Genomic DNA, 18,269 nt, shown 5'->3' with positions numbered 1-18,269 from the left:
AAAGAGTGCTAGAGCACACAGCACACACAGGGCCCAGGCAGGGCTGCCACCCTGTTAAGCCTCTGTTTCCTTGTTGGAAGAATACAGGCCAGGGTTTGCACGACGCAGGGCATATGTACCTTTCCGTCCCTTCTCATGCCCTGGAAGACATTGTTAATCAATCAGGGAACATGTTCCTGTGCATCCAGGATGTGGCTTAGCCTCCTCTTCCAATTAATAACCATCCCTAACCACTTCCTATATAGAAATTTTGGAGCAATTAGAGATTTTCCTCCTAATTTGTACAAAGATCCACCAAAAAAATAGTGAGAGTCTGAGTTTTCCTCTTAGGAATTGTGGGGTATAGGGGCAGATTTCTTTCTATTCTCTAACCTCTGATACCCACTCAGAATTATGGAGAACTACCATTTATTGAGAACCTACTAGGATCAGACACATTGCCTGTATGAGGTCATCAATCTTCAACTCCATGTGGGTATTTCTCATCCCTTTTTTATAGATGAGGAAACTGAGGCCCGGACAGGTTAAATCCTTTTTCTTAAGAACACTGATAGTAAGTGGCAGGTCGAGAGAATGGATCTTACCACCTACTAACTTTAGGATCTCAGAGGCAAGTCATGCTGTATTGTGAGCCGCAGCTGCCTAATCTGTGAAATAGGACAAAAATGCTGATGTCAAGTTTTGTGCTGAGCATTTAGTCCATGGCTCAAATTTCATGTTAGATAAAAATTGATATGGAGGTACTCCTTCATCTTAGGCTCCTACTTAAGAAGAGAGCAGTGAAAACCATGGGCAGTAAAATCCTAAAATCTTAAATGTCTAAAGGAATTCTGAGGTCGATGAGGAAGGACTATTCAACCCCCCTGTTGGCTGTCAGGATAATTAGCCAAGTATAGACCATGGGAGCATGGGAGGGGCCGTTTAGGGGTTCTATTGGCTCTGACTCATGTGTCTCATTTTTTCCTTTCCTCTCTCCCTCCTTCTTTGGGCTGAGGCAATGTAGGATCATGGTCTGCGTGTACCAGCTGTGTGACCTTGTGGGAGGGCTTTTATGTTTCCTCGCCTTAGTTCCCAGGTTACACTCTGGTTATAATGTGCCCCCCTCATAGGTTTGCTGCACGATGCACTTAGAACAATGTCTGGCACACAGCACTCACTGGGATGCCAGTCACCACAGTTTCCTCTTCCCTTCTCCCTGTCCATATTCCCTGGTTGACAGCATCCTGCAGGACTCAGGGGTGATGGCTTCACTGAGCAAAATAAATATCTGAACACCTGTGCCTATTTAATTTTAATGTTTTTCTTTATGAAATGCTCCACAATAGGATGGTGTTTAAAAAAAACTCATCACCTTCTTTATAATAGCAATCTATTCCAGTGAGGAATGAACTGGCTGGTTGGGAAGTTCTTTCTTAGGATGAACTTAGAGGCAGGAATTTCTATCACCAATTTTACCTTAGAACACGTTGCTTTTGCTACCAGTAGAGTATTTACTTGGCATATAAATTATGCCAAGAAAAATCATCTGTTTTCCTTTTTAGATTAGAGCTTCTCAAGACCAAAACAAAACAAAGCAATATCTTATTCATCTCTATGCTCCCTGAACCAGATCTATAATCCCCAATAGATGTGTGCAGAATTCTATCAAGCTTGACAAGGTTTTGATGGTCCTAGAGTCATTTTTCTTGATATTTCTTGTATTTCTCTCCAGAATGATGCTTGGGAAGAGCAGATACAAATGAAGGGTAGCAGAACATGCCACACCCAAATGTGCCACTTTGGCATATGGATTATTTTGTGCTAAAGGTACTTAAAAAATAGCAGATACAAAAACAAAAAACAAAAAAACTTGTATAAGTTTAAGATGTACAACATAGTAATAATGATTTGATGTAGGTATATATTGTGAAATATATTTCACATTTTAGTTACTTTTCCACAGTTACCTGTCTTTGCTCAACATACTATATAAACACTTGGGTTTTGCTGTTTCTCCAGGTCTTCATTCTCCTATGGAAGCTCTTATGTGTGTGTAAAAACCTGTGCTTTTCTCCTGTTAATTTGTCTTATGTCAACTTAATTCTCAGGCCCAGCCAGAGACCGCAAGAGGGTGAGGGTAGAGCTTTGCCTCTCTTATGCAAACACTGCTGGGTTTTATTTCACAGGGCAAGTAGAGAGGGAACATTTACTGAGTGGCTATTTGATTCAGGCATCGCACTTGGAGTTTTATCTGTGCTAATGCTGCTGCTGCTACTGTTGTTGTTGTTATTATTATTACCATTTGCAGATAAGAAAATTAGAGTAAATATGTGAAGCAACTTACCTTGGATAAATGAGCAAGGACTCAAACACAGATCTGTGGGCTGTCTTTCTACCATCCCCCCAGATATAGTAGGCTAAGAGCTAACCTTAGGTCATCCCAGTTGGAATGAATATCTTTTAAGAGGGGAAGATGGAAAGGATGAGAAACCACACCAGCGGGGTTGCTTGGGTGATGTGTGCTTCCCTGAAGCTGTCACACTCACTGTGGGCTCAGAGTCGGCAGGGCATTTGCTCCAATACACCAGGGAACAGCTCACACAAGTGCCCTGGAAGGAAAGACTGCAGGTCAGTACGGGCGTGTCTGTAAGAGGGAGGGGCAGGCCACGTGTCTGGCCTCATGCATCCTCCCTGTGAAGGGGTCCCACTAGCGTACCACTCTTGGCCTCTCTCCCCACCCCTACTGCCTCCTCACCAGAGAGAAGGGATTTGGGAGAAGGAGGTGGGCCTGCTCAGAGCAGCCCCTTCCTCATCCTCTTTCAGGGTCCGACAGGCCTCAGGCTTCTGGTCGACCCTCGGCCGTGTAGAGAGGCACCTGCCACTGAGGGGACACTGCAGTTGCCCACCTGTGCCAGGGATGTAGTAATAGCAGTGGCCACACACTCAAGTCCCTGTTCTCCAGTTAGCTTAGCAGTAACGAGGCTGAACACTGACTCTGCCTTTCAGTCTCCTGGGCTTCCTCCTCCATTGGTTCTGAATTCAGGAGGAAGAAAAGGGGTGTGTGCCTCCAAATCTCTCCAGATCCATTCTCTGACCTTTTCTACTGTGTTCTGTGCTCCAGCAGGTAAACCTTGAAGGATGGTCTCTTGGGGCCCCTTGCCAGTTCCCAACTGGTCTCGGTGAGGTGCCAGCAGTATATTGGTGGGTAGGGGGAGAACGAGGTCAGGGTATTTCTTTCCTGCTCCCTCTCTGCTCGAGCTCCGTTCCTACAGCTGCTGATGGATACCTCTTCTTCCATTCTCCCCACTCTCACGGGTTCAGGTAACTCCACCCCCTCCCCACCACTGACTCTCTGGTGGTAATGGTTTCCTGCCAGAGCTTCTCCCTGGATGCCCCGGCATCATGTGTTTGCTTCCTCAGCCCTGCCCACCCCTCTGTAGCAGCTTCGTCATTAAAGTCTCTTAATTTGAGCCCTTGGCATAAATTCTGCTTCCTGCAGGGACCCTAACTAGTACAGAGACTTATTAATGAAGCCTCTAAGATTCAAACATACATGCCCAAAGGCAGCTATGGGTTCAGCCTGCTGAAAACTGAGACTTCTAGAAGAGACCACCTGCTTCTACTGTTTTCTAGTTCTCAATACTTTCCAGAGAATACATTTGTCCTTTTTTTTTTTTTTTTTTTTTTTTTTTTCATATCTGTACTATAGCACCTTCATTCACAACTCAGCAATACATTGAATTTTATTTCCCCTCACACATTAGTAAGAGGATAAGATAGCAGCCTTCAACCGGGCCCAGCCGCTCCGCGGCGTGTGGGATCCTCCCGGACCAGGGCACGAACCCGTGTCCCCTGCATCGACAGGCGGACTCTCAACCACTGCGCCACCAGGGAAGCCCCATTTGTACTTTTAATAGACCTAATGGAAACCACCCTAAACCACACAGAGCAGACCGATTTGACTTTAAACCCAGAGAAAATAGTAAAAAAGACCTCAGCCTAAGGCAGCTATTGGGAAGCCCTCCTTATTTAACCAAAATTCTTTAGGCTGTGGCTCAAACCCACATCTTAACTCTTCTCTTTGGGGAGACAGAGAACAAGCTCTTGAACGACCTTCAGAAAAGACTCAACAGGAGTCAATAATTAGACTTGTTCAGAGCTCCCCCCAACCCCGCTCCCCGAGCAGCTGCCATTCAAATTCAGGGAAGGAAGTCTGGAGGACAAGGGCAGCCCTAACTCCCTGCCTTGTTGCAGGGTTGCTCTGTTCCTGGTTGTTCAAAATCTTGTTGAAATTTAGTTGCTCTGATTAAAACCAGCTGAGCCAAAAAGTTGCAGTGGAAACAGGAAACCTTGATTTTGGACTTCTGGCTTCCAGAACTGCCAGAGAATACATTTTTGTCGCTTTAAGCCACTTAGTCTGCGGTAACTTGTTATGACAGCTCTAGAAAACGAATATACCAGGGTAGCAACTATCAGTTTGGAAATTCCCCCAGGAACTTTGGTTCACGTTTGATGAGATACGACCTCAGACCCTCCTGCCTCTTCACAAAGTCGGAAAGGCCTTTCGAACGAGGCTCAAGTGTGAACCTATCCTTGTCAGCTCCCTCAGAATTGTGAGGAGAGAACGGTCTGCTCTGTGGGGCTGTTTAGGGTCCTCGTTGAGCTTCCTAGTTTTCTTACCAGTTTCATCTCTCTCTTTGTTTCATCACATCGGTGGGGCAGGATTGGGATGATGGAGGGAGGAATGAGGACTCCAGTCAGTGTGTAAATCTGGCCGTTTTTGGCAATGACCTCCATTTCTTCCATTGCCACATCATTTGCCAGAATCTGTCCCTAGAAGGAAGCAACGGCATCTTTCATCCTTCTGTACTGAGGAGCGCCAGAGGTCCCCAGGCAGAGCTGAATGGTGGCGACCTCTCGAAAGAGGCTTCAACTTCACTTAACGTTCCACTGAGTGCAAGATTGTGATTAGAAGGGCTTGGCTGACAGGGAAAGATGAATCTCTTGAATGAATTCTTGACTGACTCCAAGCAAGGATGTCCTTGCGGATATGGTCCTTGCGGTGCCGGACTGGGGAAGAGGCATAACTATTCCAGCTCTGCCATATGTTTGCTATGAGACCTTGGGCAAACGGTTTCACCCCTGTGGTGAAATGGGGATCCGTTCATTCAGATACATTTAGTGGCCTTATACTAGACTCTGCTTTAGGGTCCGGGGAGATATCAGGGAACAAGTCCAGACAAGTTCCTGCTTATGCTCTAGGCGAGAGAGCAGAAAATGAACAAATCAGCAAAGAATTCTGATCTCTACTTTCCTCCCAAATCTGCTCCCCCAGCAATATTAATGGCAGCACCATCCTTCTGGTGGCTCCAGTCAGAAGCTCAGGAGTCATCTTTGGCTTCCTCCTTCCTCATCCCCCATCCAATCCATCAGCACCTTCTGCTGGTCTGCCTTTCAAAATACCTTCAGAATTCAACCACTTCTAACCACGTCTCTGCTACTACCCTGCTCTGAGTCACCATCATTCTTTTTTTTTTTAAATGTTAAAATTTTTTTTTACACCATTTCTAAAGGTTCCTTTCCATTTACAGTTATTAGAAAATACTGGCTCCATGCCCCGTGTTGTACAATACTCCTTGAGCCTACCTCACACCTTGGCCTGTCTCCCCACTAGTCGCCATCATCCTTCTCTGAGTTATTACATTCACGTCCCAACCAGTCTCCCAAAACGTATGTCTGATCGCGTCATTCCACTGCTCAAAATCCCCTATTGGCTTTTTAGCTCATTCAAGGTAAGAACGCGCATCCGGGCCCCAAGTGCTTAGGCCACGTGTGGCCCGACCCCACCTCCCCTCCCTCCCGCCGCCTCGTCCTCCTCCCACCTCTCCTTTCCTGCCTCTGTTCTGGCCCCGAGGACCGTGCTGTTCCTCAACCCGATCAGCACGCACCTTGCTTCGCACCTTTGCACTTTCTGTTTCCTGTCTCTGGAATGCTCTTTCCCCAGCTAGTCACACTGCCTGTTCCTTCATTTCCGTCAGGTCTTATGCTCACATATTTTCCTCTCAGTGAGGATTTCTCAGACACTTTATCTAAAACATCAGCCCCACTCCCACTTTCTAGTTCCCATCCTTGCTTTGCTGTTTTTTTTTGCCTCAGCACATACCACTCTCTGATATATGATATATTTAACTCACTTATTATCTATATTGTCCTATGTACTAGAACGAAAGTTCCACGCAACCAGGGACTTTTATCTGTTTGCTTACTGGTCCAACCTTGAGGGCCTAGAATGGTGTCTGACACATCTGAGGCACTCAACAGAAACTTGCTGAGAGAATTCCCTGGTAGTCCAGTGGTCAGGACTCAGTGCTTTCATGGCCGTGGGCCTGGGTTCAATCCCTGGTTGGGGAACTAAGATCCCACAAGCTGTGCAGCTTGGCCAGAAAAACAAAACAAAACAAACAAATAAAACCAAAACAAACAGGAACCTGCTGAAAGGATGACAGGGCAGCATCACCACAATCCAAAGTGAATCAACAGGAGACATAATCTCTATGCTGCCATATTTCTGCTGATATTACAACCCTGAGAAGTTAGCAGAATAATACTTTGAGTTTATTACATGAACTCAAAGTTTGAGTTTCTTATATAAATCATGTTCCCTCCCACCTCAGGGCCTTTGCACCTGTTCTCCCTTCTGCCTGGAACTCTCTTCTACTCATCTCTGCCCAAGTTCACATTACTCATCCTTTAAAGCTTGGCCAAAGCATCATCTCCTGACTGAGGACTTCTAGATTCCCAGATCTGCTTGGTCTCCTTCTGCTGTGAGCTCCCACAGCCCTCTTAACTTCCCCTTGGGGCCCCTGTTTATAACTGTAATTAAATAATTAACTGGTCACTAATTAGTTGCTTAAAGCTGTTTTCCTTGCTGGGATGTAAGTCTGTTTTTTTCACGGCTTTATTCTTGGCTTCTAGCTCAGACTCACACATGGAGTTGCTCAGCAGGTATTTGCTGAAAGACATAACAAATGAATGAAATAATCATAAAGAGTTGAAGCCTCTTAGTGAATTAGTGTCGAGGTAGGATAACCCAATGAACAATCATAAGCAGAGAAAAATGCATTTGAGCAATGACGTCAGCAGTAGAGTTTTCACCTACGTTGTCGGTTGTGTTAAACCGTATGATCTGGTTGGCCATGCTCCTAATGTGAGGGGTCGAAATGAGGGCAGCCACTTCTAGCTGCAAGAACAAGAGAACAATAGAGACATTGAGAGCGGCACCCAAATCCTCGCTGGAAAAAATAGCTTGAAAGCTTATGAAATAAGTGACAGGAGCTTTGAGGTCATGAGTTTTGGTGGCTTGGAAGATTTCTTTGATGACAGGCTCATTATTCACTGCTCAGCGTGTGCTCAGAGCACCAGATAAAGAACAACCGTCACACGTTCTCTAGCACTAAAATATTGGAATTTAAGGTCAGATATCTTGAAAGCGAGGAAAAAATACCACAGAAAAGTGGGGCTGACCTGAGTAAAAGGGACAACATGGTATCTGACAAGTTCCAGAAGCTTCCGAGATCCCTGCAATGGAATCAAAATACTTCTTTAGTCACTGAGGAAAACACAGATTTCCCTCTCTTGTTCAAACTTCCTCAAATGACTTTGGACACTTGGTCAAGAAAAACAAATGACCCATAATCTCTCTACTGGGAAGTCCAGGGTGAGAACAGCCCCATCCCCCAAACAGCTAACATTCACCAATTTTTTTTTTGCGGTACGCGGGCCTCTCACTGTTGTGGCCTCTCCCGTTGCGGAGCACAGGCTCCGGACACGCAGGTCCAGTGGCCATGGCTCACGGGCCCAGCCGCTCTGCGGCATGTGGGATCTTCCCGGACCGGGGCACGAACCCGCGTCCCCTGCATCGGCAGGCGGACTCTCAACCACTGCGCCACCAGGGAAGCCCTCAAATTTTTACTTTATGGCAGGGGCTATTCTGAAAACATTATATGCACATCTCATTTAAGCCTCCCAACAGCCCTGTGAGGTGGGGATACTATTGACTCATTACATGTGTGAGAACACTGAGTTTTAAAGCCATGTCCAAGGTCACAAAGCTAACTTAGGATACAAGCCGAAGAAGTAACTCAAGCTCTCAGTCCCCTTTGCTCCATCACCTCTCTCCGTGTCTAAGGCTACATTCCAGGTTTTCTAAGACAGCCTCAGTTCATGATCCCGTTTCACTCTCTCTAAACAGCCGTGTGCTTGTTAGACCATGTACTGGTTATTTAGGAACATTCAGTCCTTGTTAGCAATATCTGGCCAGGGCTCTTTCTCCTTCTGTGTTCTCATGGTACATGTTCATCTCGCCATCAAGGCCCTTTCGAGGGTTTCTCATGCTTCAGGAAACAGGAGCAGCAGTGGAGAAAAAAAAAGAGTCTTGGGACTCTAAGCAGGATGAACAGTCCCCATACGGGTGCCCTGGAGACACTGCATGGAATTGAGGAACACAGGGCTGCTCTCTCTGGTAGAAAAAGGCAGCAGCAGCGGCGGTCGGCTGTGGTATGTCTGTAATCCCCCGGCTGAATCAGAGCTGGGGTTACAAGCTTCGAAGTGCTGAATTCTGCTTCAGTGGCACTGCCACGGTTACTCTATCTTGGAAAGGTGAAGGAATACAAATCAAGATCATCATAACCTCCAAGAGGCTGACCATGCTAGGGACGTGTTCCAACAGCATGAGGTCCCAGGTGGAGAGAAAGCCCTGCCGAACCTGAGTTCCATTCACTCAGACCCCTCTCTGCATTCCCCCTTGGCCCCTATGCCAGGGGAACTACCTGTAAGTAGAGTGACCACACATCCTGGTTTGTCTAGTACAACCCTGGCTTTTATACCTATCATCCTGGCAGCCCCATTCACTCTCAAAAGTGTCCTGGTGTGGACACTCGTCAGGCCACCGTATCTAAACATCAATAGCATTATGTGCAGGGCAGGGTTACCAATAAGAATGTTGAAGTTGACCACCAGTTGGCCGGCCCTGGAAGTGATGGTTTCTGTAGCTCTGGTTCTGTTACTATGAGACTCGGAGCAAATCACTTAGCCTCTGTGTCTTAACTTCCCTTTACAGCTACTTTATGGTACCCAGAAGTGAGGACTTGCAGGCAGAAGGAATGCCATTACATGTTTGGATGCTAAGTGGCAGAAAGGGTGGGAAAAAGTGGGGACCGCTGGAAAATATCAGACAAAAGTAGACTGCAAACTCCCAGAGGGCAGGGACTGGGTCTGTTACTGTGTCCCCAGCCAGCATAGTATAGGGCACATGACAGGACCTACATAAACATTTGTGCCAATAAGTTAAAATGAGGAGGGGACGAGTCCTGAGAAGGGCATTGAACTGGACCTCAAGAACCTGAGTTTAATTGTGGTTCTGCTTCTGTGTGACCTTGAGCAAGCCACTCAGCACCTCTAGTCTGCAAAACAACAGGGTTTGTATGGACCCCTTCCACCCTCTAATTCTATAGAAAGACCTTATAAACTGGATAAACCACTTCTAAAGCCTCAAGAATTAACTGGCGTTGGATCCTTTTTACAAGAAACAGGAGAATGAAAGGGACAAAGGAATTGACCAGCATCACTGTGCCACCGTGTGTGCCTGCCACCTTATCTGGCTGGGGGCCATATCATTCAGATAGAGTTTACTCCAGTGAGGCTCAGGTCGACAGGATGTGCTTTCAGGTGCTGTCGCTGGAGAGCCTTTTGGTGCAGTGCATTCTTTCCTTTATGAGGACATTCATTTCCTACTTGCTGTTTTAGATGAAAACGAACAACAGCAACAAAAACCAAGCCTTTTGGTGCCAGAGATAGAAAGGGAAAGTTTTTCTACCAAATTGTGACTATGACTTTGAACTCTGTAAATTCACCTCTTTTTGTCCCATTTAGCTTGCAAGGTTTTGTGAATTGGCAAGGGCTGGTCTCTTGCTCCCTCTGCTCTTATTTCTGTCTAGATGAAGTCATAAGCTGGGGCTTGTGATTGATAGCCATGGTCTCTGCAGGGATGGGATGGTTCAGAACTGAAATTTTGCTTCAGAGAGAAGCAGAAAGATACACTGGAAAGGAAACGATGCATTCCCAAAGCAGAATTAGAAAGTATTCTTCTAATGAAATCATTTTTTTTTTCCATTTCATTGGCACATAACTGATGTGGATCTTCTTGTCTCCAGCTGAGGTTCCTCCCTGAAGATAAAGCTAAAGGATGCTCTTAGGAGGGGTGGAGAGAGAAGGAGCTTCCCATAGGTTGAATAATTTTAACCCACACTGACTCTGGACCAGAGAAACTGGTAGAAATGATTGTTCTATTCCTCACCTAGAAGTTGAAGTGGAAAAACTGTTTTAGACTCAGGATAAAGAGACTTGAGGTTTTATATTCTTTGCGAGCAGAAAGATACTGCCTTTGAGAGAAATGAGATTGAGAGCCAGGGGCAATGGTGTGCTGGTAAATCCCTTCTACGGGGAAGAAAATAAGCCCTGATTTATAGTGTTGGCCAATTTCCATGGTGTCAATATTCCTACCAGAGGCTGATTTCAAGCTACCGATGAGATCTCACTGAACGGGAAGAGACATAATCTACTCTCCAGAGCCTGAGTAAAGCAGCTCCAGTCACCACTGGAAGGAGCTACAAGGAGAAAGAGAAGAGCTTCCTGAGCCAAGGTACTTGACAGAAAAGCAGGGAGGCTGATCTTTTCTATCCTAGTCTAAAGGCTTTGTTTTAATTTTACATGTACCCGATTAGGTGTCTGAGAACTCCTTTATTATTATTCAAAATATCTGTATCAAATTAGAAACTATGCATTCAGAGAAGCCATATAATCTCAGAAGTTTAATACCTTCCCAGGGGAGAAATGATTACTTCTTGGATTTAAAATTAAATATGAATGTGAGTTCGAAAGAGAAGAATGTTAGTTTTCCTGTAATAGCTAGGTCTCAGGAAACTTGAGTGTGAATCATATTTTTAAAATAACACCCTAGTTTAAAGGCACTGGGAAATGTGACTTTTTAAATGGAAACCTGCAGCAAGTCTTCACATATCAATACGTTTAACATGTTTGTAATGTAAGAGATTACCTTCTGACTTAGCTCCTTGATACCTATTTTTTTTAATCCAAAGTATTCTGAATGCAAGATATCCTGTAGGTGCCTGAAAGTATCCCAGAAAGGGAATGTGAGCCTCTACATCATTCAGGCAACAAGTTTCTGACTGCCAAAAAACAGTGTGGGGCTTCCCTGGTGGCGCAGTGGTTGAGAGTCCGCCTGCCGATGCAGGGGACGCGGCTTCGTGCCCCGGCCCGGGGGGATCCCACGTGCCACGGAGCGGCTGGGCCCGTGAGCCATGGCCGCTGAGCCTGCGTGTCTGGAGCCTGTGCTCCGCAACGGGAGAGGCCACAACAGTGAGAGGCCCGAGTACCGCAAAAAAAAAAAAAAAACCAAAACAAAAACACAACAAAAAAAACCAGTGTGACCTGGGATACCTGAGTTAGAAAGTTGGTGCTTACCAAAATGTCTATTTCTGGGCCTCATTCCACTGCCATGATATCAGAACGCTTGAGGTGAGCTTCTGGAATCAGCTTATTTAACAAGCTCCATAGGTAATTCTTAAGCATACTAAAGTTTGGGGATCACTACTCTAAAAGATTCAGACCCCCTCATTCTATATAGTCAACCCTGATCTATATGAGGTCATAGGTAGTTTTGCCCCATTGATTGCCAAGATGGTAGCAAGGCCTCAGGGTACAGAAAGAAAGCCTGTGGTCCTTCCTGTAATTCCACTATTTGACATTCTAATGAAAAAAATTCCATAATTAGCTAACCTTCTTTTCAGTTTAAGGTTGATATTTCTGGAAGAGGAAACACTTTAAATGGTATCAGTCATTTATACCCTAAGACTGGCTTGGAGTGATGGTGGCTTTTTGTTTTTTGGGCGTTTTTTTGTTTGGTTTATTTATTTATTTATTTTTTTTCTTGCGTTATGCGGGCCTCTCACTGTCGTGGCCTCTCCCATTTGCGGAGCACAGGCTCCGGACGCGCAGGCTCAGTGGCCATGGCTCACGGGCCCAGCCGCTCCGCGGCATGTGGGATCTTCCCGAAACGGGGCACGAACCCGCGTCTCCCGCATCGGCAGGCGGACTCTCAAGCACTGCGCCACCAGGGAAGCCCAAAAATCTCCTTTCTTGAGAAGGACGTGAGAGAATTGAAGGTTTGTGGTGTATAAGGAGACGGTTATTGTGGAGAGAACTGAAAACAGAAAGGAGAGTCGGGAGCCCCTAAAAATAACATTTATTCCTTTTAAGTTTAGCCTAGACCTGGCCCAGAATGCCCTATATTAGGCTTCATTTTCTAGATGATTTTAGAGTTGTAAGGAACTTAAAATTATGATTTTGCTATTAAGAAATATTAAAAGAGCCAGGACAAATCAAACCAACCATTCAGAGCTGGGGTTGCAAATAGATTCTATTTCCTGTGCCCAGCCTGATCAACTGGTCTTTTAGCTGCTTGGAACTCTACTGAGGAGATTGTAGCCACATCTAGGCTTAGCTCCAGAGTACTCTGATTGATTAATGATGTCTGCCTTTGTTTTGCAGAAGGGTATATGGTGATACATGTGCTACTTATTTGTCATCCTTAATTTAGAAAAAGCCTCTATGGACAGAGACTGAAGCAGTGATCCTGACATGACACCATTAGAGTCAGTAGGATACAATACCTCTGAAGAAAGGAGATAATCGAGCGTGCCATCTTTCATGTTATTCAATGCTTCATCACTTGGAACAAAGACGGTATATGGTCCACCAATCCCATCCTCATCTAAGACATGTCCCACACCGGTTTCCTGCATTTGAGAAATGAAAATTTCTATCTGCAACCTATCTCAGATAAATATCTGAATTCCCCAGCAAGTATTTATAATTGATACCCCCTGCTAATTTTACAAAGGACTGGACATAAAACACTTTCTAGAAATTCACGAAAAGTACATACCTCTAACAAAGATCTGAACTTGCTGTATCTTGGTTGTAGCATTGTCATTATGGTTTGCTAAAAAGAGACATCTTGCTTAAAATTCAGTGAAAAAAAATAAGGTGGTTTAGGAAATATTTAGATGCTCTAACATGAAAAGACTGATGACAGAGTTTACATGTAAGTGTGGATCTCCTGCATAAAGCACAAGGGGTAAATTTTCACGACAGCTGGTCTGAGTTGTCAGGTGTGACTATGAAAAAGGTCACAAAATCAACATCTTTCCTACACTTACTATATGCCTTTCTTTCTCTCTCAGAGGTGCCCAGAATTCTACTAAAAACAGAAATTGTCCCGTTTTCCCCATGGTTGGGGTCCTAGTACAAGCACATAGTGCTGGCATTCATTTTCTTTTTGGGAGTGACTCTCCAGGGAGCAAAGGGAGATGGATTTGAGGTGACGTCACTTTTACCTGAAATATCTCACCTCAATATTGCTCTCAAACGTGGGCGCCACCTTGTCCATGGCTCTGTCGAGGATGTGCAGGAGCCCATTGGAAGCAATTATGTTCCCTTGTAAAATTTTTACCTTCTTTTTGCCTCCATAGAGTTTAAGCTTCAGGTGACTGTCCTAAAACACCAAGGAAAAATAAAAATTAATGTGTGCCCTTGAAAAATCGAGCACTGGATTAGAAGAAGTCTTAAATCCTTGGGTTCTGCCATTTATTGGCTGTGCGATCTTGGATGAGTTACTTATCCCCAAAATGGGAATGATGGTTTCTGCTCAGTTGAGTTCACAGGTCTTTCATTAAGATCAAATGAGATAACATATGGAATCACTTCTGACTACCAGTGATTGCTAAATCAGAATAAGGCATTATAGTCTTCCCACCATAGACGGCAAGCTACAAAAAGGCCCCGAACTATTCAATTTATCGTAAATTCACTGCCTACTTTAGTGTTTTGGACAGAAGAGGCACACAATAAAACATATTTGTTGAATGAATAAAGGAATGAATGCATGTCCTTGTGAGAAAGGAAACCACATCTTCCTCTGTCTGTCCGTCCGTCCATCCATCCATCCATCCATCCTCACACACACACAGTACAACCCACTGGTGAAGGATTCAGGCTTTGGGGTCAGGCAGACCTGCTTTTGAATCGTGGCTCTGGCCCTTACTGTGTGACCTCTCAGTTTTCCCATTGGAAAAGACTTCACAGGGCTGTTGTGAGCCTTATGTAACACAAATCCAGATTTACCCCAGTACCTTGCATGTAGTAAGCGCTCACTAATCTATCAACTATTGATATTTTGTGAAACGCAACAGGATAGGTCATAACCCCTCCCCCCACACAAACTCTCTGTTGACTGACCACGTGCCCTTCAGCTCAGTAAAATCACAAAAAGAGTTATTTGTGAAAGAGGAGGAAGATATTTTAAAAACAAAACGGAATTAATGGCATTAGGAGAGATGCAATGTTGAGTTGGACAGAATGGATAAGCCCTGGCAATCTAAAACAAACAATCCATTTCCTTTCGTAAGACAAATGCTGATCTGGCTTTCTGCTGATGCTTCCAGGAAAAAGGTTTACTGTAAATTTCTCCTTCCTGCTGGCAGTTGAATGATGGTTGCCTTGAAAACTAATTCAGACCAGAGCAAAATCATTTTACAATTCCTTTCCTGTAACAGTCCACCCCTCTCCCACCTGACCCTTTCCAGTGTTGTTCTCCATTTCTTTCCTGTGTCGGGAAGTGCTCTGACAAATAAGGAACAAGGAAAGAAGTTCTTTGGAAACTTTCATGACCCCCGGACACCAAGAGAGAGCTGGCTATGGCCATCGACTCAGTGAGCAGCTTCATTCTGGGAGTGAAAGTCAGAGAGACCCTCACCTACCTTATCATCACTGAAGATTTCCCCTGACTTTCCGGTCAAAGTATAGAATGTGTCTGTATTATTCATTTGCTCGGTGCTCATCTGCCCAGCAATTATGTGGAGTTTCACAAAGTACTGAGCAGCTTCGTTATTCAGCAAAAGCTCTTTTACCTGAGAAAAGAAAGCTGATTCCTTCAGTCTCTACTGTGGTTTGAAGGGAAAAATGAGATTTGTGATTCAGGTTATGACTTGTTTAGCATCAAAAACATCAAAGTTAGTTCACCCTGACTTGAGTTTGGGCTCTTTCAGATACAGATGACTTTCCCAGAGATAAGCTGCCCTAAGCCAGGCCCTAAAGGGAGCAGAAATCTGGAGGTGAGGCACGGTATGCTCTCAAACCATGGGGGGTGCCCTGGGAGGGAACCGGACATCATGGGGAGAGCATAGCGCTGGGGCCAGGAGGACCAACGTGGTTGGCAGGTGCTGACAGGTCAGTCATCTTGAGCCCAGGAAGCAGCCGGGAATGAAATGTGAAATTGTGTGAAAAGACCCAGTAGAGTGGACCGATGGAGCTTTTGAAGAGCAAAATTAAGATTTTAGAAATCCTTTGGATCAAACTGATGTTTTGTCAATATTATATTGTCAACAATCACTCAGAGACCTTTTCTCAACTCTGTGTAAATTCAACCTGTATATTAAACAAGAGACCACATGCAAAGTGTCTAGCCCAGATGCCTGCAATATTCACTAGCTCTCCTTCCCCACAGGAGACATGTGAGTGCATCTCTGAAGATTAATGACAGATTCGTCTTGGACGGATGAATGGTGGTGGCATATTAGGAAGAGAGAGTCTGAAACTCGCTGGGTGTTAACTGAATGCAGCACAAATTATGATCACAAAATATCCTGGATATTTTTGTGATCGTATATAAACCAATATAAACCAATTTCACGCAAATCAGTGTGTTCATTACCTACATTAAACCAAATCTAACTGTTGCACCGATACCATGGGAAACCTCCACTGGGCACTATGGGTTTCATTCCCACTGGGTGACATTATCTGAGACAGCAGCTGCTCACATTGAAGACTACAATTGTCTTCTAGTTTCCCCTACCACTGTTACCATTTATGATGATTTTAAAGAAACAAATACCTAGCTGGTATGTTAATTTAATTCTTTCTGTGGGAAGTGAGCAGTTTTGCATTATGCAAATCTTATTTATCGAGTGACTACAGTTGAGAACCCTTAGTGATTACCCTTGAGGGGTAATGACTGGAAGGGGGCATCGGGGGAGTCTTGCAGGGAGCTGGAAATGTCTTGTTAAGATACATCGACATGCACTTTGTGACAGTTCATTGAGTTGTGCACTTACTGTTTGTATACTATTTGTAAGGACGCTTTATTTATTTATTTATTTTTTTTGCGGTACGCAGGCCTCTCATTGTTGTGGCCTCTCCCGTTGCGGAGCACAGCCTCCAGACGCGCAGGCTCAGCGGCCATGGCTCACAGGCCCAGCCGCTCCACAGCACGTGGGATCTTCCTGGACCGGGGCACAAACCCGTGCCCCCTGCATCGGCAGGCGGACTCTCAACCACTATGCCACCAGGGAAGCCCAGGACGCTTTATTTTGCTCAAAGAATTTTACAAAAAAATTGCCATCTCATCATCAGTAGGTTTAATTTTAATGGGGTTTCCCACTTTAAATAAAGAGGGTACTGTCTACTAAAGGTTTTTTTTTTTTTACATTAGACCTTATTTATAAAACAAGGCTATTTAAAATACTTACATTGAATCCTTTTAATCTTTTGTCTGTCGGCAACAGCACGGTAAATGGTCCCAGGTTACTCAGTGGCCAAGCATAGGCTTTGTCTTAGGAGTTGAAATACACAAAGAAAGAAAACACCAAATGCGTCAGTAGCTCATGAGGAGTAAAATCAGGCAATGCCCCTTGTGGTCCACTTAGACCCTCTGACTCCTGAGCTTCTCCATTCTAATTGGTATTATGCAGGCCCTAGGTGAACTGGGAAGCTAAGAATGTGAGGCCCCCAAGTGTTCCTCACAACTGTATGATTTTTCCTGTAGCCACAGTCTTGACTCAAAGATACCCTGGGATGAGAGGGTCCATGAGGGTCATGTGACAACATCCTTGGACAAGCTCTGCCCCTGTGCCTGACTTTCTGAGCTGTTGCCATCTCAGTGAGTGAAGATGCAGCCCTTGCTCCATCAGGGCCAGCTCAGAAGAGCCTCATTCTTGGGACTCCCCTGGTGGCTCAGTGGTTAAGAATCTGCCTGCCAATGCGGGGGACACGGGATCGAGCCCTGGTCCGGGAGGATCCCACATGCCATGGAGCAACAAAGTCTGTGTGCCACAACTACTGAGCCCACGTGCCTAGAGCTCGCGCTCCGCAACAAGAGAAGTCACCGCAATGAGAATCCCGCTCACCACAACTAGAGAAAGCCTGTGTGCAGCAACGAAGACCCAACACAGCCAAACATAAATACTTAAAAAAAAAAAAGCGCGCCTCATTCTTGGTTTAATGCTTTGTCACTGCCATCGTGAAATGCTCAATACTTTTTGAACAAAGAACCCTGGTCTTTTCATTTTGTACTGGGCTCTAGAAATTTTATAGCTGGTCCTGTTCCATGCCCCTGGGGAGGCGGGGACAGCAGGATGGGCTCTGTGCTCTCACACAGGAGGCAGTGTGCCCTGCACCTCATAAACCGGGCAGGTGACAGGGTGACTGGACTTTGTCCAGGGAAATGTCTAAAGGACACTGTCCCCCTTGTCTGCTCTCACTGATATTCTAAGAGTGTGTAGAGGAAGGCGGGAGAGCCCTGAGGTCTGCCAGTAATGCCTGACTCCCTGGGGGGTGTCCTGCAAAGAGCAGGTCATTTGTGTAGGAGGCACATTATTTGCACCGAGAACACAGCACTGACCAGTGCAGAACACTTCCTTCTCCGCCCGTGCTCTTTCTGGGAAATCATGCTTGGTGACTGGTCAGTTCTAGATGCTGATATTTTAAGGATTCTGTTGATTGCTCAAGCCTGTGTTTTATTTCCTGTCGACTGGCAAAATTTGTGTTTTATTGGAAATCTTGTCTAACGCTGTGATCAGCTATATTTCATTCTTATGGGAGTGTGAGGTCATGACATCTAGAGGGTGTTCGGAAAGGCAGGAGGGTGTTTTAGGCTGTCACCCTGCCTGGGGGCTGGCAGAGAATGTGTCACTATACACTGCTAGTGGTCGGGGGACCAAGGATGCTAAATACCCAGTGATATGTGAGATGGTTGGTCGCACACCATCAAGACTCTGTCCCACATTCAAATGGCACCTTCACTGAGGAGCATGGATAGTGCCTCCCAGTACTACCTGCCAACATTGTTTCCCATCTGGAGGACCCATAAGGTC

The 18,269-nt window shown here is 45.2% G+C and overlaps 1 protein-coding gene across 1 annotated transcript in view; it reads right to left on the bottom strand.

Moving 5' to 3' along the window:
- Positions 1–18,269, bottom strand: part of STAB2 (stabilin 2) — a 159,833-nt gene that overhangs the window by 91,868 nt on the left and 49,696 nt on the right. The window contains exons 11-19 of the mRNA XM_007454272.1: positions 16,647–16,729; positions 14,877–15,026; positions 13,469–13,612; positions 13,004–13,060; positions 12,729–12,854; positions 7,504–7,557; positions 7,139–7,219; positions 4,660–4,812; positions 2,526–2,588 (exon numbers count right to left, since the gene is read on the bottom strand). Coding sequence (XP_007454334.1) covers positions 2,526–2,588; positions 4,660–4,812; positions 7,139–7,219; positions 7,504–7,557; positions 12,729–12,854; positions 13,004–13,060; positions 13,469–13,612; positions 14,877–15,026; positions 16,647–16,729 — 911 coding nt within the window. The remainder of the gene's footprint in view (positions 1–2,525; positions 2,589–4,659; positions 4,813–7,138; positions 7,220–7,503; positions 7,558–12,728; positions 12,855–13,003; positions 13,061–13,468; positions 13,613–14,876; positions 15,027–16,646; positions 16,730–18,269) is intronic.

The sequence above is a fragment of the Lipotes vexillifer genome, unplaced genomic scaffold (assembly GCF_000442215.2).
Source record: "Lipotes vexillifer unplaced genomic scaffold, Lipotes_vexillifer_v1.1 scaffold492, whole genome shotgun sequence".
Classification (NCBI taxonomy): Eukaryota; Metazoa; Chordata; class Mammalia; order Artiodactyla; family Lipotidae; genus Lipotes; species Lipotes vexillifer.
This window is presented reverse-complemented; position numbering and strand designations above follow the sequence as displayed.